At 39.8% G+C, this 26,320-nt stretch overlaps 2 protein-coding genes across 2 annotated transcripts in view; one reads left to right on the top strand and one right to left on the bottom strand.

Annotated features, from left to right (window-relative positions):
- eif3m (eukaryotic translation initiation factor 3, subunit M) overlaps positions 1 to 23,299 on the top strand; it is a 43,300-nt gene extending 20,001 nt beyond the window's left edge. Inside the window, exons 6-11 of the mRNA XM_072272807.1 lie at positions 3,289 to 3,372; positions 3,512 to 3,611; positions 5,469 to 5,550; positions 21,109 to 21,252; positions 22,098 to 22,158; positions 23,056 to 23,299. Of these exons, the coding sequence (XP_072128908.1) occupies positions 3,289 to 3,372; positions 3,512 to 3,611; positions 5,469 to 5,550; positions 21,109 to 21,252; positions 22,098 to 22,158; positions 23,056 to 23,176 (592 nt within the window). The 3' untranslated portion in view covers positions 23,177 to 23,299. The remainder of the gene's footprint in view (positions 1 to 3,288; positions 3,373 to 3,511; positions 3,612 to 5,468; positions 5,551 to 21,108; positions 21,253 to 22,097; positions 22,159 to 23,055) is intronic.
- ccdc73 (coiled-coil domain containing 73) overlaps positions 22,309 to 26,320 on the bottom strand; it is a 106,564-nt gene continuing 102,552 nt past the window's right edge. The window contains exon 17 of the mRNA XM_072271382.1: positions 22,309 to 23,747. Within this exon, the coding sequence (XP_072127483.1) occupies positions 23,454 to 23,747 (294 nt within the window). The 3' untranslated portion in view covers positions 22,309 to 23,453. The remainder of the gene's footprint in view (positions 23,748 to 26,320) is intronic.

The following is a 26,320-nucleotide window of genomic DNA, read 5'->3' as shown; positions in this document are numbered from 1 at the left end:
CCAATTAAACACTTTCCTAACTTATCTGCTGCTATCCCTCTACAATGCTCTGGTAAAGGAGATAGAATTGTGATCACTATCTCCAACATGCTCTCCTACTGAGAGACCTGACACCTAACCAAGTTCATTTCCCAATACCAGATCAAGTACAGCCTCTCCTCTTGTACATATTGTGTCAGGAAACCTTCCTAAAAACACCTAACGAACTCCACCCCATCTAAACCCCTTGCTGTAGGGAGATCTGCCTGCATGACGATCCTGTTGTTATTACACCTTTCCAGAATCTGTCTCCCTATCTGCTCCTCGATGTCCCTGTTACTAGTGGGTGGTCTATAAAAAAGCACCCAGTAGAGCTATTGACCCCTTCCTGTTTCTAACTTCCACCCACAGAGACTCAGTAGACAATCCCTCCATGACTTCCTCCTTTACTGCAGCCGTGACACTATCTGATCAGCAGTGCCACACCCCCACCTCCCTGTCCTTTCTGAAACATCTGAAGCCTGGCACTCTGTGTAAACTTTCCTGCCCCTGAGCCATCCAAGTCTCTGTAATGGCCACACCATCATAGCTCCGTGTTACCGAGGTACAGGTTCAGCTTCCATTCCTGGCACTTGAGCTGAATCTCCCAGTGACATGCTGAAGAGAACATTTCTTTCTGTGGATGTAACATAAAGCCAAGGCCCCTTTAGCTCTCATTATTAAAACGCCAAGACCCAGGAATTAACACCTTCCTCTGCAACTAGATCATCAATTTGTGATTGATTTGTGGCTATGAGCACATTGTTGTTTACATAATATCAGGCAACTTTTTGTCAGAGCTAATCAATTCAGTGCAATTTGCCTACTGCTGAAACGGATCTATGGCAGATGCCATCAGCACTCATCTGTGGAGCATCTGGATAGTAAAGCCACATACATTCTACTACTGTTTATTAACTACAGTTCTGCCTTCATTGCTATCTTCCAAGTAAACTCATCACCAAGCTCCAGACCCTAGGAGTTAATGCCTCATTCTGTAATTAGATTTTTGGCTTTCTGAACGACAGACTGCAATCAGTAAGGATATGCAGCAACGCCTCTGCCACAATTATTCTGGTCCTCCAAAAGGCTGCATGCTCAGCCCCAACTCTACTCCCTGGACACTCATGACTGTGCGGCCAGATTCTGCTCCGGTTCCATCTACAAGTTTGCAGATGATACCACTGTAGTGGTCCGTATCTGAAATAACAATGAGTTCAAGTACAGGAAGGAGATAGAGAGCTTAGGAATATGGTGTTATGAGAACAGCCTTTCCCTCGATAATAAAACAGAAGAGCTGGTCATTGACTTCAGGAAGGGGAGGTGCTACACGTGCACTAGTTCATAAATTCATGCTAGATCTTTCAAGGCAATTTTCTACTAATCAGTCCCTTAAATGAATAAAATTAGCAAGCCATTAGGTTTCCAAACGTGTTTCACATTCTGCCATTGGTCATAAACTGCTCCATTTGTAGTTTCTTGTACTTTGGATAAGGAGAAAGGGAAGACAGAGAATGGAACAGGTATGGGGTGAATGACATCCTCCTGTGCTGTATCATTCTTGCTAGGACAATGCAACAACTTGTGCGATGTTTTTGTTTTTGAAATTATAATTTTCGATCACTGTCTTAACTTCAAAACTAAAGAATATAAAACGTTGTAGATCCAAGCACTAGTGATTCTAAAATTGTATGTTAAACTTCCATAGCTTGTTATGATCTGCAGTGTTAGAATCATTGGTGTTTAGATCTACTGTTGTTAGAGGCACTCTAAAACTGCAACTCTAGTAGATTATGACAAATTTGGTGCATCAACATAGTGGTTCTGACAGAAGACAAATCTGTCCTTTTTAAAGAAAAGCTTTTAATCAACAGAAAAGGCAGTTTCTTTTTCCTTTGTGAAGCAGCTGAAAAACCTATTAACTTTGAAAGAAAAAGTTAAAATATTTGTATGTCACAATGAAGTATGAATTAGCTGTATGTTATAGGATGTGACTCAGAATGAGCCTTTAAGTATACAGGAAAGCAGCCTTATAGCTGTGTCTAAAGGGCGAACTACTACACACTTACAGATGCTTGCCCAATGAATTATGAGGCATGGTTACTCTCCAAAAGGAGCAGAGTGATTGTGCACTGAAGCAAACTTTTGATCTAGTTTTCAAGTGTACCAACTAATTCATTGAAACCAATTTAAAAAGATAAATAACACAACAATGTATTTTATCAACCTTCTCTGTTCACTTTTAGCGACTAGATAAATATGAAGCAAATGATGGGAATTAGTTGCTTTGATGGCAATTTGAGATTAATTGAGTCTCAGAATTATGTAAAACTTATTAATACGCAATTTTATCAAGTTTAAACTAGCAAACCCTGTGCTTCATAAATATAGCCAAAATGCCCAAAAGATAGCAAAGCAATAATAAAAATTGACACCGCATAGATCACAGAAAAGGTATGAAAGTGCAAGACAAGAGGCAGGGTAGATTTATCAGAATGGTTCCAAAGATTTAAGCCATAATGATAGGAGATGTTTGGGTTGTTCTGAGAAAAGAAGTTAAGAAAAGATAGGGCAGAGGAATCAGAGTAATGAATTGAGTTGGGATTGAGGAAGAAGGTAGTCACTGCTGGGTAATCATTACTTTAATTGCATTCCTGTGAATAGAAATTGGAAGGTTTTTTTTTTTGTAGAAAGCCAGCAATGGACCTGGGCTGAATGATACCTTTGTGTGACTTAGTATTTCTAAATGAGACTGTAAATGGGTTAATGTACTTAAGGCCATATCCTTGTTTTCCAAATTATTTACACTCAGGTGTGATAAAATACATAAGGAGTCTTCAACCAGAAACATTAATTCTTTCTCTTAACAGCTGCTACCTGACCTGCTGAGTTTCACCAACATTTTATGCCTTTTATTTCATATTTCCTGTGTTTGTGGTTTGTTTTCCCATTTACTAGTAATGAATGACATGGATAATAGAGCTGTCAGCAATAATGTAAGGCTGGCATTGACAAATAATTTCATTCAACTTCACTTAAACCCCATCATTGAAATGTTCCCACAACCAGTGGCCCACTTTCAAGGACTCTTCCTCTCATGTTCTCTATATTTATTGCTTATTTATTTTCTGTTAAGTGGTAAATGAGTTCCATTAATGCAACTTTAGACCCAAGGTTGTCTACTACTTTATAACAGAAAAAGAATTATTAGAAGTGCTTGGTTCTTCATTAGAATCAACTGTGTGTTGAAATTCCCACTCTTTTTAACAGTGATGCAGCTGCCAAAATTATGGTGGAATTGCTTGGAAGTTACACAGAAGACAATGCTTCCCAGGCTCGGGTTGACGCTCACAGGTAACGAATTATTTTGGGCTTTCTAAACCTAAATTGTCTTTTGCATAGTTTTGGTTATGAATTATATAAATGGCGGTTGAAAATCTTCTAGATAAATTGAATACAGAGGTAATGCTTTATTGGATTTTTTTTTCAACAGATGTATTGTAAGAGCATTGAAGGATCAAAACACATTTCTTTTTGACCATCTTCTTGCTTTAAAACCAGTTCGATTCCTAGAAGGGGAACTTATTCATGATGTGAGTTATAATTATGGGTTTGTTGCATTACAATGCCTTAAAATCAAGTTTTATAGTTAAGTAGTGGCTTGATGCATAGACTGAAGAATGACACTCTCCAAACATAATATGTATCTTTTAAAGCATTGTCTTGTTCTGCTTCCCATATGTAATAATGCAAAGTAAAGATATCAGGGTCAGCTGCTTACTAAGAGCACGGAGGAAATTGTCTCTGTCCATAGCCTTGACTGTGTGTTTTAAATTACATTCCTCTGTCATTTTGTAATGAGAGGTATAATCTTGGCTGTGGCAATCAAAGCGGTACAGTGTACAAGATTAATGGATTTTCTGTTAAGTTGCCAGTGTTGTGTTTTAGCCTGCTAATCTCTTTAATAACACTCGGCACAATGCTCTGTCAAATCGATTTGCTACTACTGGACGGATCCCAAAATTTCTTTTGATCTTTTAGTTATAACCCAGGGAGCACTGAAGTGAGTATGCTAACTGGGCATTTATTCAATTCCCACATGCCTCTGCAGTTTTTTTTTTACAAAAGACAGTCCATTAATTTTTTTTCCATAATTTGGGTTGGTAGTTCCATTCAGACAGCACAGTACAGGAAGTTCGAATCAGAGACCATCAAGGTTACATGCAAGTGAATCTAATATAAACACGAGTTTTGATGTTTATTTTTAATTGAACTACAGGCCAAATTCTGAGACTGTCATCATGAATCGTGCCTTGATTGGTCAATCTATTTGAAATAAAGCTGGAAAGAGCTAGCAACAGAATGAGCGCCTTGATATAACAATTTAATTCTCAAACTATTTGTGTAGAACATGGAACATTACAGCACAACACAGACCTTTCAGCCCATGATGTTCTGCCAATCTTTTAATCTACACTAACATTGATCTATCCTTCCATCCCACTTAGCCCAACATTTAAGAGTCTCTGCCTCTACCAGCACCCCGGCAGCACTTTCCTGTGTGTGTGTGTGGGGAAGAATCTTACCGCTGGCATTCTCCCTCTTCCCCCCCCCCCATACTTTCCTCCAATCACCTTAAAATTATGCCCCCTCCCCCCCCCCCATATTAGCCATTTTCGCCCTCGGAAAAAGAATCTGGCTGTCCACTCTATCAACTTTTATCATCTTGTACACCTCTATCAAGTCATCTTTCTTCACTCCAAGAGAAAAGCTCTAGGTTCCTCAACCTTTCCTCAACTATTTGTATCTATTCAAGTGTTAATCTAAAATAATGTTTTACAAATTGCTTTTTTTCAGCAAGAAATGTTTTGGAATTCTAATCCAACTTTAACCAACTTCAGGCAGGAGTTTTAGAATTAAACTGTTGTAAACCCAGGATTAAAAAGGGTGAAGCATATTGCAAGACAATGTTATGGATGGACATGCCAAAATACACACCTTTGACAAGAGAAGTGATTGAGCTGTCTTCACTTCTGACCAAAAATGATTGACCTTAAATGTTAACTCCTTTCCCATTCTGTGGCTCATGTCTTGATTTGCTGAGTATATCCATCATTTACTCTTTTTCAATCGTAATTACATTTCACAAGAGTTTGAAAGCACTTATAACTATTCAAAATCCTCTGGGAACTAATGCTTTTAATAATGGTTTTGTGTTTTGATCCTTAACTATGGGGATAAGTAAACTGTTTATGGAAACAGTTTGGAAATATCTCAGATTAACTACGTTTTTCTCACAATGATATCAGAATGTTTAGGCTGCTTGCCAAATCCTTGTTGTGTCAGTTTCTGTTAGGAGTATTTGGCATAACATTTTACAGTTTTGTGTTTTAATTGTATATCTGACCTTCTGTATTTTTAAGTTTGACCCAATACATCTCTATTTTTAGCTCCTGACGATTTTTGTTAGTGGAAAATTGGCCGCTTATGTCAAATTTTACCAGAGTAACAAAGATTTCATCGATTCATTAGGTGAGATTTCAATTCTTAAAATATAGTCAGAATTTAAGTATAATATTATAGTGGAGAAAATATATTTCTTCTTTTTACTAAAAATACTTGCATTTATGAGTTGCCTGCTATAACTTCCAAACATTTCATTGTGCATCACAACCAGTCAAGGGTTCTATTCATTCACAAGTAGTGGGCATTGTTTACAAAATCAGCTTGTTTTGTCCGTAACACAAGAGATTCTACAGATTATGAAAATCCAGAGTAACACACACAAAATGCTGGAGGAACAATGAAGAGGAATAAACCGTCAACGTTTCCAGCCGCTATCCTTCATCAGGATTGATGTTTTTTGTCTATACAGTGTTGTCCCGAAGCTATCTTGCTGAACCATTTCAAATGGTAGTTAAGAGTCAACCCTGCTACATTCATTTCCAGATTCAATGAAGGTGGCAAATTTCCTTCTCTGAAAGACATTAGGGAAACTACGTAATATAAAAAATATTAGAATGTAATACAACCTGAGGCTTTATAAGGCCTCACTTGGGGTATTGTCAACAGTTTATGGCCCCTTATCTAAGAAAGGATGCGCTAACATTGGAAAGGGTTCAAAAGAGGTTCACGGAAATATTTACGGGAATGAGAGGCTTGTTTGATAGCTCCAGGCCTAAACTTGCTGGAATTTAGAAGAATGAGGGTGGATTACATTGAAACCTATTGGATGTTGAAAAGCCAAGATAGAATGGATGTGGAGAGGACGTTTGCTATAGTGAGGGAGTCTAGGACCAGAGGACACATCCTCAGACTAGAAGAACGTCCATTTAGAATGGAGATGAGGAGGAATTTCTTTAGCCAGAGGATGGTGAATCTGGAATTCGAGGCTGCAGGGAGCTAACCCTAACCCTGCCAGGTCCAGGCCTCCCTATGTCCTCCATTATCTCAACTCCCATTCCCCCGACCCTAACCTCCACACCCCCACAAACCCTGGCCCAGCCAGTTCCCCTCTCTCCCTCTCTCCTCCAGGCTCTCACCTCAATCCCCCATTCCTATCCCTCTCTAACATCCATAACCCTCTCACCTCCATCCCAACCCTACCCTTATCCCTAATCCTAACCTCCATACGCACACAAACCCTGACCCACATCCCCAAACATGAGCACTCATTTCCTACAGTCCACCCCCCAACACCAACCATAAGCAATAATTCCACCATCCCCATAAACCTTAGCATGTTCCTAACACTAAACCTTAGGACAGATATAAGAAGGACAAAGATCCTGATAAAGGCAAGTTGTGTTGGACCAGGTGAATGAAGACTTGGGGCAGATTAAAGTGGCAGGGTCGAGTGACGCTGAATCTCTAATTATGAGATCGAGAAACACGAGGGATAAGAGAGAAGCACAAGAGGGCTAGGCAGGTTGAAAGATTCTTGATTGCTCAGGGTGTGAAAGGTTATGGGGAATAGCAGGAGCATGGGACTGAGAGGGAAAATGCATCAGCCATAATGAAATACCAGAGAAGACTCGATGGTTGAATGGCCTAATTCTGCTTCTATGTCTTATGGAGTGAGTGAGGGCCTCCATCGGTCAGAGTTGACCATGTATATTGCGTCCTAGCTGTCTAGATAAGCGAGCCTGGGAAGTACCATATGGAGAGTAAGCTGTTGCCCATGTAGCAAGCTCCCCATCTCCACATATCTGATGAATCCAAAAGAATGGCAAAGACCGACACAGTATGGTACCAGTAGCGTCGCAGGAGTTGCCAGTCAGCATTGAATTCAATAGAGGGACTCCAGCTCCAGATTTTTCCCTGTGGGCTTACTCCCAAAGCTTTCCCTGTGAATGGGTGTAATCTCAAGGCAGCGGAGACTTGAGAACAGAGTTCTCCTTCCAGATGAGCTGCCAACCACGGCTGATGAGCCCCATCTGCCGGAAGTGACTTGTTTTAAGGCGCCAGTAGCCCGCCTTTGACCCTTCTGTCAGTAAAAACGTTCTGTCAGGCTTAGTGGCTAAGCATATGCGAAGGCCAGAAGCAGGACTTGGTTATCAGAGGCTATTTGAAGCACATGCCTTTGGGAGCATTTAATAGATGGTCAGAGCTTGTCCCCATTACCACCCCCTGCTATAACAACCTTAAGGATCCAGTGGCCTTATAACCCAGTAGATTTGTAGATCCCAGTAATCACTGATACTAGCTCAAACAACAGGAATTCTGCAGATGCTGGAAATTCAAGCAACACACATCAAAGTTGCTGGTGAACGCAGCAGGCCAAGCAGCATCTGTAGGAAGAGGTGCGGTCGACGTTTCAGGCCGAGACCCTTCGTCAGGACTAACTTAGTCCTGACGAAGGGTCTCGGCCTGAAACGTCGACCGCACCTCTTCCTACAGATGCTGCTTGGCCTGCTGCGTTCACCAGCAATTTTGATGTGTGTTGACCGATACTAGCTTTTAGTTTTCAGAAAAAAACTTAATTTAAATCCTGTGGTGATATTTGAATTTGTATTATGTTTGCTGTTGTGTGCTGGGGCAGCAGGCTGAGGGTAGCAGACACCAACAGAATCAACAAACTCATTCGTAAGGCCAATGATATTGTGGGGATGGAACTGGACTCTCTGACGGTGGTGTCTGAGAAGAGGATGCTGTCCAAGTTGCATGCTATCTTGGACAATGTCTCCCATCCACTACATAATGTACTGGTTGGGCACAGGAGTACATTCAGCCAGAGACTCATTCCACCGAGATGCAACATTGAGCGTCATAGGAAGTCATTCTGCCTGTGGCCATCAAACTTTACAACTCCTCCCTTGGAGGGTCAGACATCCTGAGCCAATAGGCTGGTCGTGGACTTATTTGCTGGCATAATTTACATATTACTATTTAATTATTTATGGTTTTATATTGCTATATTTATACTCTATTCTTGGTAGGTGCAACTGTAACGAAAACCAATTTCCCTCGGGATCAATAAAGTATGACTATGACTATTAGTGGTCCAAGCTATTTATACTAGTTTACTATTAAGATACTGTACTTACTGTATGGTCAGTTATAATCTAGAAAACATTCATATTTATCACATGTACATAAAATCAAGTGAATCAAGTCAATGTACATTAAAAAAAAGTGAAATGGGCCATTTGTGTTAACAACCAACACACCAACGATGTGCTGGGGGCAGCCTGCAAGTGTCATCACACATTCTAGTGCCAACATGCCCACAATGTTCAACACAACACAGAAAAAAAACGAGACGACAACAGCAAAACAAGTCTATTTCCTATCCTCCCACACATAGACCTCCAACCCCAGGTCAGGCTGGCTCTGGGCATCTAGTCTTTGACCCCATGCTCTCAAACTCACAGGTATGGGGCCTCCAACCTACATTCTCTGGCCCAGACTCATCCTCTACCCCTGGACTCACCAACTTCAGTCTTCAGCATTTCAGGCATTCTACTTCCAGACTGACTGAGCTCTGGACTTTCAACCTTTACCTTTGCCTTCCGGACTTTGTTGACTATTTTGTTCACGTGGTTGGGAGACATTATGGAAAGTGTATTGGGAACAATTTCCTTTTTCTCTTTAAAGTAGTGCCACAGTACCTTTTACATCCACCAGCGAGAATAGAGGGTGTTTGAGCTTAACATCAAATCTGATAGCACTTTTATCAATACACTGCTTCCTTGGTACTGCAAGGATTGTCAGGCTGACAGAAACCTGACAAGATGATCAACAACCAACTTATCTTCTGCACGTTGGTTGTTGGTCAGTCTTTGTGTGTAGTTCTTCATAAATTCTATGGGTTTTTTTTGTTTTACTATGAATACCCTGCAAGAATATGTATATTAGAGTAGTATGTGGTGATATATACACAAGAGAATCTGCAAATGCTGGAAATCCAGAGTAACACATACAAGAGGTCAGGTCAGGCAGCATCGATGGAAAGGAATAAAGTCGATGTTTTGGGCTGAGACTCTTCGTCAGTCCTGATGAAACGCCGACTGTTTATTCCTGTCCATAGATGCTGCCTGACCTGCTGAGTCTCTCTAGCATTTTGTCTGTCTGTTATGATGATATATACTTTGATAATAAATTTACTTTGAACTTTGAATTCCTGTTTTCAGCAACTTCATGGCATAAGAGATGAGTGTTATTTTTCTTAAGTAATTACTCATTGTTCAAATGTTCGTGGCATTTAATAATCAATTTCAATATCAACTTTCTCTCCAAACATGGGTTTCCTTTCCAAATACTTTGTCACAATTCGTTCTCAGGGTGTGAGGATCACTGACAGGGCTGGCACTTAATGGCACAAATAAAAAAAGGCGTGAATATTGACTTTTCTAACTTCCGTTAATGCCCCACCTCCCCTCTGTACCCTATCCCTTATTATTATTTTTTTTTCTTTTCCTTTTTTTTTCTCTCTTTTTTCTCCCTCTGTCGCTCTCACTATAACTCCTTGCCCATCCTCTGGGTCCCCCCCCCCTTCTTTCTCCCTAGGCCTCCTGTCCCATGATCCCCTCTCTTTTCTGGCCTCGTATCCCTTTTGCCAATCACCAGTCCAGCTCTTGGCTCCATCCCTCCCCCTCCTGTCTTCTCCTATTATTTCAGATCTCCCCCTCCCCCTCCCACTTTCAAATCTCTTACTAGCTCTTCTTTCAGTTAGTCCTGATGAAGGTTCTCGGCCCGAAACGTCGACTGTACCTCTTCCTAGAGATGCTGCCTGGCCTGCCGTGTTCACCAGCAACTTTTATGTGGGTTGCTTGAATTTCCAGCATCTGCAGATTCCCTCGTGTTTGCACAAATAAAAAGGGAACTGCTTTGAGAAACTTGATGCAACCAATAGGCTCCTCAAGTCAGAGGATTGTAAAATTTGCTAGTGCGGTGTGGGATTGGAGCAGAAATTACGCTTCAAGAACTGTGATTGTCTTGTGACAACTTGAACTTGTGAAAGAAACTATAATAATAGAAGCAAAATAGTACAGGTGCTGTAAATCCGAAACAAAATCAGAAAATGTAAATACTCAGACCAGGGACTGTCGATGGAGAGAGCTCCAAAATCCATATTGGTAAATCAGTTCATCATTATCGCACGTACTGGGGTACAGTGAAAAAGCTTCGTTCTGCATACCATCCATTCAGATCTTTACGTCCCATCAGGACATTGAGCTAGTGCAAAGGGAAAGTAATAAGAGAATGCAGAATAAAGTATTACAATTACACAGAGAACAGACAGTAAGGTGCAAGGCCATAATGAGGAAGATTAAGGTTACAGGGAGAAGGAAGGAGAATGGATTTGAGTGTGATAATAAATCAGCCAACGGAATGACGGAGCAGACTCGACAGCCAAATGGCCTAATTTTGTTTCTCTCTGTTATGGTCTTGTATCGCACTACGTTCATTTGCCTTGTAACAGCAGGTTAGAAGCTGTCCTTGAGCCTGGTGATGTGCTTTCAGGATTTTGTATCTTTTATTCTGTGAGGAGGTGGGAGATGGGGCATATTTTAGCTCAATAAAATATCAATTTTTGTTTTTCCTCCACAGATGTCAATCCTACTGTAGTTACACATATTAAAACAGAAAATCCCAGAAACATGCAGTCGTTCTGGTGAAGGGGTTTTAACTTCAAATGCTAACTCCTGTTACTCTATTCACTGCCTAACCATTTTTAACTTCTATTTACCCTCAGGTATTTACATTATTTGTGAATTTATCATAGAAGTGGGGACAATTTTAAAGGAAATGAATTAAGTTTATACAACAATCCATTGGCAGTTTTGGATGTCAGGTTTTTAGGCTGCAAGGTAGGGCTGTGGATTATTGGCTGGGTTTCAGGCAGTAACTTAACCACCGTAATGCTATGGTGCTGTCAAAAACTGCACAGGGTTGCAAACAATAACCAACCATCTCAGAAATCGAGGCAATGTTGGTATGCAGCTTCCCAGTTCCCAAATAATAGAAGCAAATACTAGCTTTTAATTCTTAAGTTTCCATCTAGTTCTTGGCCTAGATTAACCAAGGTCAGAAATTTATGTTTTGGCTAAGTAATTGGTGATGCTCCAAATGTGAGAGAATCTCTGAGATTTTGCTTCATTGTATCCAACAGCTGTTGGGGAACCGGTACTGACAAGAGGCCATACAAACAGCTCCATCTCCAGTCTTTTGTCTGAAGGATTTGAGATGACCTGTTCTTTGGACATGTGTATTTACAATTTTTTGAAGTGCTGACCACATCCTGATATAGTTACTCAAAATTATTGAATAAAAATTACCGATTTTAATTATTTTGAATTTGCCATTTTATTCAGTGGTATTTCACTGTATTAGTCAGACCTAAATTTCTTCCCCCTCCCTTTCCAGTTTGTTTATTCCTTTCCATAGATGCTGCCCAACCTGCTGAGTTCCTCCAACACTTTGTGTTTTGTTATTCTGGATTTCCAGCATCTGCAGAATCTCTTGTGTTCTAAATTTCTCCTATTTGACAATAGCTATACTGACAAAAATATCCTGTTGTAGGAGGTCCTGGTACCAATTTACCATGGATCCCATGTTGTCTTGATATTTAGTGTGTTTTTCTGAGTTTTCAGAATGGTGGGTTCATTAATTTAATACCATTATAAATACCAAGGCCCGAGTTTTAACTATTTCCTGTATAAAGATCCTAATTTTTAGAAGGGGAGAGAGTTGATATTAAAAGCAGAGATTAGCTTTATTTGTCACGTGTACATCAAAACATACAGTGAAGTATGTCATTCTGTGACCAACACAGTCTGCGGATGTGCTGGGGGCAGCATGCGGGTGTTGTCAACGTGGCACGCCCACAACTCACTAATCCTGTCCTTTCGAATGTGGGTGGGAAACTGGAGCACCCAGAGGAAACCCATCCGGTCACAGGGAAAACGTACAAACTCCTTACAGACGTTGGTGATAATTGAATGCCAATCGCTCATCATCACTGCTGTAAAACATTGCACTGTCTGCATTGCTAACATGCCAACAGCATCAGTTTAAAAGAGGAGGAACATTGGGGAATTTGAATGACACGGGGGATTCAAGATTCAGTCCTGAGCTCAGGTGCTGGCCATGTGAGGTTTGCGTGTTCTCCGTACGATTATGTAGGTTTGACCAAGGTTCTTGGGTTTACTCCTATGTCATTAAGACGAGCTGATCAGTAGTTTTATTGGCCACTGTAAGTTGTTCCAAGTGGGTAGGTGAGTGGTGGAACAGTGAGATGTTGATGGGAAGGTGAAGGAAATACAATGGGATTAACGAAATGTATGTTTGATGATCTCATCGCCTAAATTAAACGTGCTAGCTCTCTTTGTGTTTGTGCATGGTAAAGCCTGCACAATGCTTGTGCACAGTCCTTCTCCCCATGACTGCATTAGTTTCCTCTGGGTGCTCTGGTTTCCTCCTAAATGTATCGGTTAAGGCAGGGGCTCTCAACCCGGGATCCATGAACCCCTCAGTTGATGTTAAGGATCCATGGCATAAATAAAGGTTGGGATGGCCTGGGTTAAGGTTAGTGAGTTGTGAGCATGCTATGTGGGCGCCAGAACCATGGCAACACTTGCGGGCAGACCCCAGCACAATCCTTAGGTTGTTGACACAAAATGACACACTTCACTCTTTGCTAATCTTAATAAAGCCGATCTCTTTGCCTTTATCCGTACCATGTGGATGGCACAAACTCCAAGAACTGTATTTGTAAAAGATGAATAGGAATCCGATTAAACATGCGTGACTGCAACTTGTACTCTATAGTAGAATGACAGTATGAAAAGGCATGCATAAAGAAAGCTGTTCAGATTCTTCCATCTTCTACTCTATTAAATAGATAATCTGCTTCGTTGCTTAAGGCAGGGAGTGTTGATGTCAGCAATCTCCTTATTTACACATGCCGGGAGAGAGTGGTAATTAACACTTCAGCACTCCCACAGTGCTGTGTAATTGACTGTTTAAAAGGTGCAGTGGTTTCTAATGTAATATTTGTATTAAAATGTGATTTTCATATTGCACTTGTTTTTGGTTGGCAGGGTTTAACAAATGCAGAAATTGCTTAGTGATGCAGAATACTTTATTAGTGCTTTAGGAGTTTGACATAATGGTAGTAAGTAAATCTGCTTGGCAGAAAATGAGATGCTTTTAAAACTTTGTATGCAGCTGACGTCTCTCTTCTGCTTGGAAATCAGTCCAGCAGCAAATGAGCTCTGTTTTGTAAGAAAACATTTGGACAATATTAGGTATGTTTTTGATCTTGTTCCAAGTGAGTTGTCTGAAACAAACCAACTTTCAAGGAGATCAGAGCAGTGGAGTTTGTGTCTTTCTCCTGCTATGGTGACATTTAGTGCATTTTAGAATTTTATAGTGATGTACTCAGTCCACTCAAGTCATCTCAGTTTTTCCCAAGCTGAAATTGAATATAAAATTTTAATACAAAAGTAATCAAATTATAAGGAGTACACCACAATAGTTGAATAATTGACTTTTTAAGTTTCATGTGTCCATGGCAATGTTTCAGATTCCTGGATTATTGGGATCTCTTCTGTGGAAGGTATGACTTGTACAAAAGGGACAGGTTGTACCTGAACACGAAGGACACCAATATCTTTGCAGGCAGGTTTGCTAAAGTTATTGGGGAGGGATTAATCTAATTTGGCAGGGGGATGGAAGCCAGAGTAATAGGGCTGAAGATAAGGCTGTTGGTGAACAAGCAGAGACAGTGTGTAGTGAGATTGTCAGGAAGGACGGCAGATGCTAGGGCAAAATTGCAGCCAGTGAGATAGGTTCAGTGTAAAAGGGGGACAAAATCGAAAACGGTGATGGATACAGGACTGAAGATGCTATATTTGAATGCATGCAGTATATGGAATGAGGTAGTCGATTGTGTAGCGCAGTTAGAAATAGGTATCATGTGGGCATCTCTGAGTTGTGGCTGTAAGAAGGTCATTGTTGGGAACTTAAGAACTAACAATGCACATTATGTTGAAAGGACAGGCAAGTTGGCAGAGAGGGTTGGGGGGGTCTCTGTTGGTATAAAATGAAATCAAATCCTCAGAAAGAGGTGACATAGATTGGAAGATGTAGAATCCTTGGTGTATAGTTAAGAAACTGCAAGGGTAAAAAGACCCTGATGGGAGTCATATACAGGCCTCCAAACAGTAGCCAGGACGTAGGCTACAAATTACAATGGCAGATAGAAAAGGCTAGTCAAAACAGAAATGTTACAATAATTATGGGGAATTTCAATTTCAGGTAGATTGGGAAAATCAGGTTGGTGCTGGATCCCAAGACAGAGAATTTGTAGAATCCCTACAAGATGACTTTTTAAAGCAGCTTGTGGTGGAGCCAGCTAGAGGATCAGCTATTTTGGATTGGGTGTTGTGTAATAAACCAGAATTGATTAAGGAGCTTAAGGTAAAGGAACCCTTAGGAGGCAGTGAGCGTAATATGATAGAATTCACCCTGCAGTTTGAGAGGGGTAAGCTGAAGTCAGATGTATAACTATTACAATAGAGTAATGTGAATTACAGAGGCATGAGAGAGGAGCTGGCCAAAGTTGTTTGGAAGGAGACACTAGCAGGGACGACGGCAGAGCAGCAATAGCTGGGGTTTCTGGGAGCAATTCTGAAGTTGCAGCTTCATGTATCCCAAAGAAAAAGGAGTGTTCTATAGGCAGTATGACACACACCTTGGCTGACAAGGGAAGTCAAAGCCAACGAAACAGCAAGAGAGGGTATACAATAGAGCAAAAATATCAACAATATCAAAGAGGATGTTAAACTTCTATGGTTGTACCGTGGAAAGCATTCTGACAGGCTGTATCACTGTCTGGTAGGGAGGGGCTACTGCACAGTAACGAAAGAAGCTACAGGTGGTTGTAAATCTGGTCGGCTCCATCTTAGGTACTGGCCTGCAGAGTGCCCAGGACATCTTTAGGGAGCGGTGTCTGAGAAGAGCAGTGTCCATTATTGAGGACCTCCAGCACCCAGGGCATGCCCTTTTCTCAGTATTACCATCAGGTAGGAGTTACAGAAGCCTGAAGGCACACACTCTGCGATTCAGGAACAGCCTCTTCCTCTCTGCCATCCGATTCCTAAATGGACATTGAAGCTTTGGACACTACCTCACTTTTTTTTTAATGTACAGTATTTCTGTTTTTGCACGTTCTTAAAATCTGTTCAATTGATTTACTTATTGTTTTTTGCTCTCTGCTAGATTATGTATTCATTAAACTGCTGCTGCTCAGTTAACAAATTTCCTGTCGCATGCCAGTGATAATAAACCTGATTTTGATTCTGATGTTTTTTTTCAGATAAAAGGATTAAAAGAGGTGAGAGTATAGAATTGGGTTTAATAGTGAAATTTGCTGTCTTTGCAGCAGCATGACAATGCAATGTATGTGTGTGTATCTCTCTGTCTCCGGGCTTCCAGTGAACTTGGGCTCACAGACATTCCCACAATACCATTGGGTCTAGAGTCCTAGGGAGCTAGACCCAGCCACCATGAAAGAAGGGTGATGCACTTCCAAGTTGGGGTGCCATGTGACTTGGAATTTGGGAGGTGATCTCAGAGTAGTCTAGGCAAGTAACTGCAGCGCATTTTGTGTATGGTATACACTGCAAACGCTCTACAATGGGGAGGAGTGTGAGACTGATGAGTGGGGTGCATTCAAGCACTGCTTTCTCCTAAGTGAGTTGAACTAAAGTGTTAGAGCTTCAGTTGCCCAGAAAAGTATTCTGTCATACTGTTAATTGTTGCTTTGAATATGGAGGAAAGGCTCTGAGGTGTCAGGAGGTGAGATATCTTGATATCTTTTTACTTGGTACTGGAGCTACAGTGCTTAAGTTGCTGGTCCAATTTATTTTCAGTCAGTATTGACCACACATTCCAGTGCCAACATAGCATGCCCATAATGTTCACAGAACAACCCAGGCAGTGACAGCAACAAAACAGCAACAGCTAAACAAGCCCCTTTACCCCCCCCCCCAATCCACCCATGCAACACGTAACCACAGGTGCACGGGCACGTGGAGTGCTTTCTCCTAGACTGGTTGAGGTAAAGTGTTGGGGGAGGTGCAATCATCTGGGAAAGTATTCTGTTGCGCTGTTATTTGTTGCTTTGTAAAGGGTGGAAAAGCTTTGAGGTGTCAGGAGGTGAGATATCTAGATATCTGGATTTGGAGCTACAGTGCTCATGTGGCTATTCCAGTTGAATTTCCAGTCAATGGTGATACCATAGATGTTGACGGTTGGAAATTTAGCAGTGCTGATTCCACCTAATGCCAAGTGTTGTCTTGTTACTTCAAATTCAGATTCATTTGTTAATCACATATACATCGAAACAGAGTGAAATGTGTTGTTTACATTAACAACCAACTAAACCTAAGGATGTGCAAGCACACAAGTATTCTGGCACCAACATGTTCACAGAACAGTACAAGCAACAACAGCAAAACAAGCCTTCCTGCCACTGTGGCAGTCAAGGCTCGATGGCCAGAATCCTGCATCTGACAGCCCACTGAGAGAGTTGAAGGCCCAATGTCAACAAGTCCGAAACCGCTGAAGGCCGAAAACGTATGTCTTCTGTGTGCATGCAAACAACTTTCCAGCTTTGATCTTTATTAGTCTCGCCAATGACAACAGATGAGGACCCCAAACTCCAGGCCTTGAAATCTAGACCCTTGATTTCTGGGACCCCAAAGACCAGGCCTCGTAATCTGGTCTCACTGATTCGTATGACCCTAGGGGGTAACCTCCTGCCCACGCAGAACTCTATCCCAAAACCCGCCAATAACCCGCTGACCTGAGGGGGCCAGCAGACTTTGTTCTTGCTGGTCTGCCAACCTAACATCTGACCAGGGTTGTCCTTTGTCCCATAATTTTGCTGGTGGTGGTCCTTGCTGTTGTGGTGTGAATGTTAATTGTCACAGATGAGCCCATGAATGTTTGGACTGTTTTAATATTTAACGAGGTTGCAAATGAATAATTGAACATAGTGCAGTCTTCCAAACTGAGGACCTTCTTTAGTGATGCCCTGGGGTTGGAATCCTGCTCTTTTGTACCTGATTGGACCAAGGCTGTGAAACTGAAATCAGTCAAATTATCAGTGAGAAAGTGTGATGTACAGAGTTTTAGCATTGCCTTCCATTGGTTTGTTACTGAATGAGAATAAACTACTAATCTGCTAGATTGCATTTGTCCAACTTCAAGTGGGCAGGGCATACTTGGGGGGAATTGCTTGTATTGTTTGGTTGTGCCAGTGTTGTCACTGTACTAGAACAGCTTATTTCAAAGTGCCACCTATTCCAAAGTACTGTAGTTGGGATGTTGTCTGGTCCTCTGTTCTTGGCTGAGTGCACTGAACTTGGCTGTGGGAGAGAATCGAATTGGCTGGTTAAGGGCTTTGGTAGGGGTGGGGGATCTTAGTAAATAAACCCAGTTATCTTCAATTCTCTTCATCCAGAGCACCTTTATCCATGTGATATGTGTAGGAATATTTTGTTTTATTTTGATTTGCACACACTTGAGAAATAAATTTTCCATGGCGCGGGAGGGAGAGAATCTAAGCACTGAGATGTTTGGTGGGAAGGAGATCATGGAATCAACAGATGTTAGATTGAGCACTGGCGATCCAGACACCAATTATCAGGTAGTCATTCTTTTCCGTTTTAGTTTTGATCTGGATAATGCTGTTAACCCTTTAATTGACTTATCATTGTAAGCAAATCAGAATTAGGTTTATTATCACCAGCATATGTGGTGAAATTTGTTAACTTAGTAGCAGCAGTTCAATGTAATACATAATATATATATATATATATATAAAAAAATAAATAAATTACAATATATGTATATTGAATAGATTAAAAATCATGCAAAAACAGAATATATATTTAAAAAGTGACACAATGTTCATGGGTTCAATATCCATTTAGGAATTAGATGCAGAGGGGAAGAAGCTGTTCCTGAATTGCCGAGTGTGTGCCTTCAGGCTTCTGTACCTCCTTCCTGATGATAACAGTGAGAAAAGGGCATGCCCTGTGTACTGGGGGTTCTAAATAATGCATGCTGCCTTTCTGAAAAACCCCTCCTTGATGTCCTGGGTATTGTAGGCTAGTACCCAAGATGGAGCCGACTAAATTTACAACTCTCTGCAGCTTCTTTCAGTCTTATGCAGTTGCCCACCCCACCCCCATACCAGACAGTGATGCGGCCTGTCAGAGTGCTCTCCACAGTACATCTGTAGAAGTTTTTGAGTGTTTTTGTTGACATACCAAATCTCTTCAAACCTAATGAAGTATAGTCGCTGTCTTGCCTTCTTTATAGCTGCATCGATATGTTGGGACCAGGTTAGGTCTTCAGAGATCTTGACACTCAGGAACTTGAAACTCTTCACTCTTTCCACTTCTGATCCCTCTATGTGGATTGGTATATGTTCCTTTGTCTTACCCATCCTGAAGTCCACAATCAGCTCTTTCGTCTTAGTGACATTGAGTGCCAGGTTGTTGCTGTGACACCACTCCACTAGTTGGCATATCTCACTCCTGTATACCCTCTCGTCACCATCTGAGCTTCTATGGTTGTATCATCAGCAAATTTATAGATGGCATTTGAGCTATGCCTAGCCACACGTTTGAACCTGTCAGACAATTGCCTGTTTTAATATGTTTTATAAATCGAGTCTGATGGAGGTGGTGTGAATCAAGTGGAGGTATGAAATAGAAATGGATCCACAGAATCCACATGGACTGTCAAATATCTATTATCTACATTCAACCTACTTTAGTCTCACTTCTTTTATTCTTCCCACCTTGTCATCAACACCCTGAGATTCTACCACTACTACTCAAGGGGACAGTTTGCAATGTCAATACCCACGTCTTTGGGATATGGGAGGAAACCAGAACACCTGGGGGAAACCCATGCACTCACTGGGAGAACATGCCTGAAGTAAGGACCATCTCTGATGCTGCCTCAACCAACTGTGCTGCAGTGTACTGACACACTCTAATGTCCCTTTTTGTTTTGTCTAATTCTCTCCTCTTCCAAAAGGTTTGAATCTCTGTGTAAGGTATCTTTAAACAACTTAATGCCAATAATTTAACTAACATACCATAACGGAAACGGAGTCAATACAGGACAAGATGAGAACTATTAAATCAACATTGGGATCTCCTACTAAGAAGTATTTTTGTCAGTGGATACCGTCAAATAGCAGAATAAAAGTTGCTTTATTACTTGTATTATAGTTTAATACCAATTAATTAAAGTTGTCAAATGACAGGAAGAATAAAGGCAGATCTTGTCACATGGTGCAACAGAAATGTAACTGGCCGTGTAACTTATCACAGGATGGAACAGGAGTATCCATCTCTCATTTCTTGCAATCATTTGTCAGCAGAGATTGGTTCCCCTAAAATGTATACAAACAAGAGGTAGCCTACAAGTTTTACTATCATCTCCAACCGTTATAACTGCTTTAGGTAAATTTTACAGCTCTTCCTTTGAAGTTCTAATTTTGGAGCAATTTTGAATAAAGAGATATACAATTCAATCTTGAGAAGTTCTAGCAGTTAAAGTTGACATAAGACAGTGTTCATTGTTTAATATTTTAAGTGTTTATAGGGTGTTCCAGAGACTCCTTGGGCATCACAGTTAGATGATCAGGCATTTGTCAGGAATGGGACCATTTTATTCACTAATCTGCTGATGCGAGACTGAGAGAATTGAGCATTCTGCGTAGCAGTTGATATTGTTAACATGCAAAACCAGAAGTTATAAATGATGATTTATAGCTCTGAATTAGTTAGCATTTTCTAGTGTTTACTTCTGACAATGAAAAGGGTTACTTAATATGTTTAGAACACTGGAGTATTGAAGTAATGGTTGAGTTTTTGCAAACTATCTCCAATAGATGGCATGATGCTTGAAGTAATAATTTGCCTTTATTAAATGTTGACAAGATAGGCCACAAGCAACAATCTTTTGTCAAATACTTTGCCCTAACATGTGTAGCCTTTCAATAAACCTAGTCTCATCACCAGCATGCTACTTAAAGTTCATCAGGATTCCATTTGCATTTGTTAACTAGGGATAGTGTGTGCTAATTGATTTTCTTTCCCCTGTGTAATTTCTATTAAGTTGCAATAGCTCTATTTTTGCCCTAGTGTACCTCATTCAAGTGAGTTATGTTTTTCCACTGTTCTGTGCCATTAATGCCTCATTTGATGAGACAGTGTTAATTAAAATCTGAAGATTGGTTGTAACACTACTCGGGGCTTGCAAGGTTTGCTTTCTGTTCTGTGAAGAAAGTTATGTTGCCCTACAGTCATTCCATTTTATGGACTAAGTCCAAACTATTCCTAATTTTAATTCATGTTGTACTAATATAAACATGTTTTCTTTAATAACTTTTTGTCTTTAAAAAGACAAAGTAATTAAGAGGAGTTTGTAGTATGTAGAACTTTGATGTAGTGATACATGATCAGAAATTGTTCATTCAAAGTCACCAATTTCGTATACATTAAAAAATGTACTGGAAGTAGACGAAAGGCTGAACTGAATGTTTGTTGTCCACAGGACTCTCTCATGAACAGAACACTGCAAAGATGAGGCTCCTAACCTTGATGGGAATGGCAGTAGAAAATAAAGAGATTTCTTTTGATACATTACAACAAGAACTACAGATTGCTGAGGAAGATGTGGAAGCATTTGTTATTGATGGTGAGCAAACCCAACAAAATACACTAGTAATGAGAACGTGTATCAATCAAATCCCGGATTTTACATGCAGTGTGCTGATGTCTTTGTTTCTTTTTTTCTGACATCTTCACGATTGTGAGCTGTCACTTGATGAAAATAGGGAAATTTTTGGTGATTTTCTCAAACTATATCTCTTCCTAATCTGTTTTCCTATCACACATGATCTATTTGGGAATGAGGATAAATTAAGGAGTGAATCATTTTTGGGCAAATCAGCATTGATGGTTATCAACAAATGTTTCTGGGATGGATCCTTGTTTTTTTTAAAGCACGGAAACCTGCCTTTCAGCCCGTTACATCTATGCTGACTTGTTTGCCCGTTTATTTAAAGTTGTCTGGTAACATTTTGGGTGTAAGCTAGAACAGCTCTTGAATTTGATTATTGCATATGATTACAGAGGAAGCAAGGAAAAAAGTAAGTTATTCTGCACTACAAGTCAGGCTACTCGTATTATTAATTTCAACTACATCCCACTGTTTTGATATTTTCAAACAAAAGTGATAGTAGCAATAATTATACTCTAGTTTTGGTCTAAAATCTGCAGGTTCCAGTGCCAGTGATGTTAAATATCTTGTTAACTGAATTGTTTATATGGATTGAAATGCCCTTTTTTTTACAACCAGCCAGTAGCCCTCATTCAATTATTCTTGTGGCATTGGGATACTAGTTACTAAAACATGTTTAGTAGATGTAGTCTTTCCTCATTAATACTTAAATCGCAGCCATGTTATGCAAATGAGCTTTATTTTCACAAGTTATCCAAAATTGATTTGAGTTCAATATTTAGAAAAAAATTCTTTTACAGCTGTTCGAACAAAGATGGTATACTGCAAGATTGACCAAACTCAACACAAAGTCATTGTAAGGTAAGTTCATTTTATTTATCTTGTCAGTCTGGGTGTTTTCAATAGTTACGTAACTGACTCTGCAGCACTGGCCTGCAACCATCAGCACTCATCTCAGTGCTGAACTGGTTCCATAACTCTGTGGTTAATGTTGTGTGTATTACTTTTTTTTTTATTGTTTGCATGATTTTTTTTTTACACATTGGATGTTTGACAGTCTTTGGTGGTGTTTTTTTAAAATGGGATTTATTGTGTTTCTTTATTTTTTGGTTGCCTGCAAGAAACAAAATCTCAAGGTTGTATGCAGTATACATACTTTAATAATAGATGTACTTTGAATGTAATCACAGCTATATAAATGGAGGTGGTTTGCTGAAGTTACATATTGAAAATCTTAGCACTTGGTTACTTAACGTAATATCACTTTTTCAACACAATAACGTAACATTATCTTTGAAATCATAGCCACACTGAACAGTTTAAGATAACCCTTTGGAGAACAAACATAGGATCATGAACACTTGAGTTCTTCAAAAATTAGGAAAGTACTAATTGTTTTCATTCAATTTTCACCAACTACACTCTGAAGCATGCATAAATAAAACAAGTTAACATTTATGTAAGAGCTGTAAAACAGACTTTACATTCACAGCAAGGATGAATAATGGTGTTCATTTGACGTACTAATTGAAGGGCATATTATCTGCTCTTCCTGACCTTTGTGAAGAAAATGTTCCCTTGTGTCTTCATTGGCTAGTAGAACCTGCAGACATTGCCTATAGAACAATATGCTGTCCTCTTGCTACCACTAGACTGTTGGACAAGCTAAATTGTAACAGTTTACAAATGTGTGTATGCATCAATATAAACAAACTCATTCTTGGGAATGCGTTGTAATTGTTCCTTTTCTCATTTTAGTCACACCACACACAGAACCTTTGGCAAACAGCAGTGGCAACAGTTGTACGACAGTCTTAACTCCTGGAAACAGAACTTGAACCAGGTGCGGAACAGCCTGCTCAGCATTTCCACTGCATAAACTCCAAAAACTTTAAAACATTTAATTGTGGTAGCAAATGGCTTTTATTTTTCAGTAAATATTCCTGGTATTATGGAGGTAATTTGTAACTTTTCCAGCACCTAATAAAAACAGTGTACTTTGCTCTTTGTCATTGTATTATGTAAAAGTGAAATATAATTTACAGCTGGAATTACTAACCAAGACAAGTCACTTTGCTAATAAGGGAGTAATTGCTCCCAGAATTACTTGAACTTCATTAGAAAAACAATGAAATTATAAACAAACAGAATTAAGGTTAAATTGGTGTAATTTTGCTTACACATTCATCAGTGTTGTCAACAGCTTTCCTTTTCCGTATGTGCTTGAGCCGGTCCATGCAGAGAAACCTCTCAATTTTATCGATTTGTCCTTTAATCGCAGGATACTGAGTATCACGTTCATCCTCAAACAGTAGATTTTGGGTAGTGGATGTGACCACCTCTGGCACTTGGAAGCAAGTAGGGGAAGATTCTGTAAATTTATAACGACTTATAGAAGTCGGCAAGGATGGAATCTTGCAACTTTCACTGGATGGTGAACGGTGTTGCTCCTAAATGGAACAAGTTTTGCAAAAAGAACTGATTAAAAGCCAGTTGTGGGATTATAATTTCATATACTGCTGTAGATTTCTTAATTTAAATCATTCAAAACTTAACCTGCTCTTCAATGATTGGCAGGCATGGTGCAGCGCGTAAAATGGTTGTACATCACAACCCTGGAGGTAATAAAACCAAAAGAGACAAAGTGAATGAATTTTAAACAGGTGCTGATAGATGGTAGCACGGTGAATTTAGTGAGATACACTTCATACTCCTGCAATTTCTTAGAGAGTAAAAGACCTAAATTTCCTCAGTACCTCTTTTTTTAAAAGATCATACACGTGCAAAAGTTAAATTTAAAGAATAATGAATGAAACCTGGATAACGTGCATCATCCTACTAATAAAATAATATACTAGTAAAAGAATCAGGTTTATTATCCGACATATGTCGTGAAACTTTCTGAATAGCTTAAGGAAACAGCAATTATATACAGGAAACTCCTTTCTTTATCCAGCCTGAGGTGAACTTTATACTACAGGAAGACTGAGCCAAGGGCCAAGAGAAGAAAATATAAGGTAGCAAATAGCCATTAAGTAGGACAAGGGGTAAAGTTAGAAAGTTTCTGAAAATTAAGAAACAAACTAATCTATCAATGGTTTGTACTAGAACCCAATTACAATTTAAAGAATGCAGTGGAAATATTTTGTGGATGGACACACTGCCATATGCAGGACGTTCATCACACTATATTTCACTCAGAACAGGTAAATAAGACAATTGCCAAAATAGGTCAGACTTGACATCAACACCCATAAGCACATTACAGCAAAAGCAAAACTAATAGCCTCCATCACATGAAGAACAAAGATGAATTTGCCGCAGGTCAGCTGCCCATGAAGCCTGCTCTGTCAATTTGGTAAGATTACAATTTAGTTGATTGTAAACCTCAACCCCACATTCCCAGCCTTACCACTTCCTTAACTAGCATCTACTTCTGCCTCAAAAATATTTGAAGACTGCTTCTACTACCCCCTAAAACGGTTCCAAAGATTTGAGAGTCAGAAAAATATTGGCCCTCAATCTTAAGTGGACAGCCTTTGTTATTTAAGGAGTTACCTATAGTGCTAGGTCACAAGGACAGATGGTGCACAGTATGCCACCACGTCCAGATTGATCAGTTTCATTCATTGTCAAGGATGCTAATCAAAAACTTTGTCCTGACTACTCTGACTATACGTTGGAAGCACCAGCACCAGGTTGGCATAACACCATTACAGCATCAATGGCTTGGGTTCAATTACACCACTGTCTATAAGGAATTTGTATGTTCTCCCCATAACTGAGTGGGTTTCCTCCTACATTCCAAAGATGTACAGGTTACTGGGTTAATTAATTACATGGGTGACACAGGATCATTTGGCTGAAAGGGCCTGTTACTGAAGAAATAAATGAGAAAGGAGAGGAAGAGATAGGGAGGAAGTCAACTGACAACTGATTTGGGAACAAGTTAAGAAGGACTCTTTTCAAAACGTGATGATAATTTTCCACTGCTAGGTCCCATCTTGTGAAAGTTCTGATGCCAGTATAAGCAAAATGAGAAATCCCAGCACCGGTGTCTGAAGGGAATGGCTGTGTGGTGTTGGTAAATTAAACCCAGTGCAAAGAAGGGAAAATATTGTTCTGTTATAGATTTAGTGGAAAAGCAATAGATTAGCAAGAGAACACCCATATAGAAAATAGATTTGAGGGAGAAACTTTTTATTTGTACAGTGTAAACTAAATCCAGGTTAGCTGGAAAATAGTAAACTGGAAGATGAGAAATTGTGCAATAAGTGTGAATAATTATATGGTTTTTAAAGACAATTGCACAGAACAGGCTGAATAGCTAAATGTGCTGTAAGAATCTGACTCTGAGGATGTTAATAATCAAGTCAAGATTAAAGCCACTTTCCCACAACAGGTTTTGTAGGACGATCTGATTTTATTATTTTAACCTAGGTGAGACCTATATTGAATTACCGCGGAAGTGAATTAATAAAGCATGCAGTCTCTTAAGGTCCAAGTTATAAACAGACAGTAAAACATTCAGAATTTTTATGAAAGTGTAGGAGGCACTTCCATAGAGAGACAAAGTGGCCAATACTGATTTAAAAGGAAATAATAAGAACTCACTGATGATAATGGAGAATAATAAATAAACATTGAACAGAAAAACTCTGAGCAGACATCTCAGAGAAATGCAATACCATAGACTGACAGTAAAGCATTACCTATGACTGGATTTAAATCTCATTATATACAAGGGGGGAAAAGAGAAGGGTGGTAGGGAATCGAGGCTGAAGTTAGGCATCTTGAGTTTGGCAGCCAAAATGACGGAATGTGAGTTAGTGTCTGAAAGGGAGAGGGTTTGAGGGAAAATAAGTTAAAAATAAATTTTGTAATGCTGCTGGAATAGAAGATCTTTATCAAAAGAATCAACACAGTAGCATTTTTAAGCATCTAAAAAGGAATGATGATTTACAGTAGTTTGGGTTATGTTTTGTATAATGACTTTGCTCAATAAGCCAGGATAAAGGCTTCC

Source organism: Mobula birostris, chromosome 11, assembly GCF_030028105.1.
Source record: "Mobula birostris isolate sMobBir1 chromosome 11, sMobBir1.hap1, whole genome shotgun sequence".
In the NCBI taxonomy this organism is placed as follows: domain Eukaryota; kingdom Metazoa; phylum Chordata; class Chondrichthyes; order Myliobatiformes; family Myliobatidae; genus Mobula; species Mobula birostris.
This window is presented reverse-complemented; position numbering and strand designations above follow the sequence as displayed.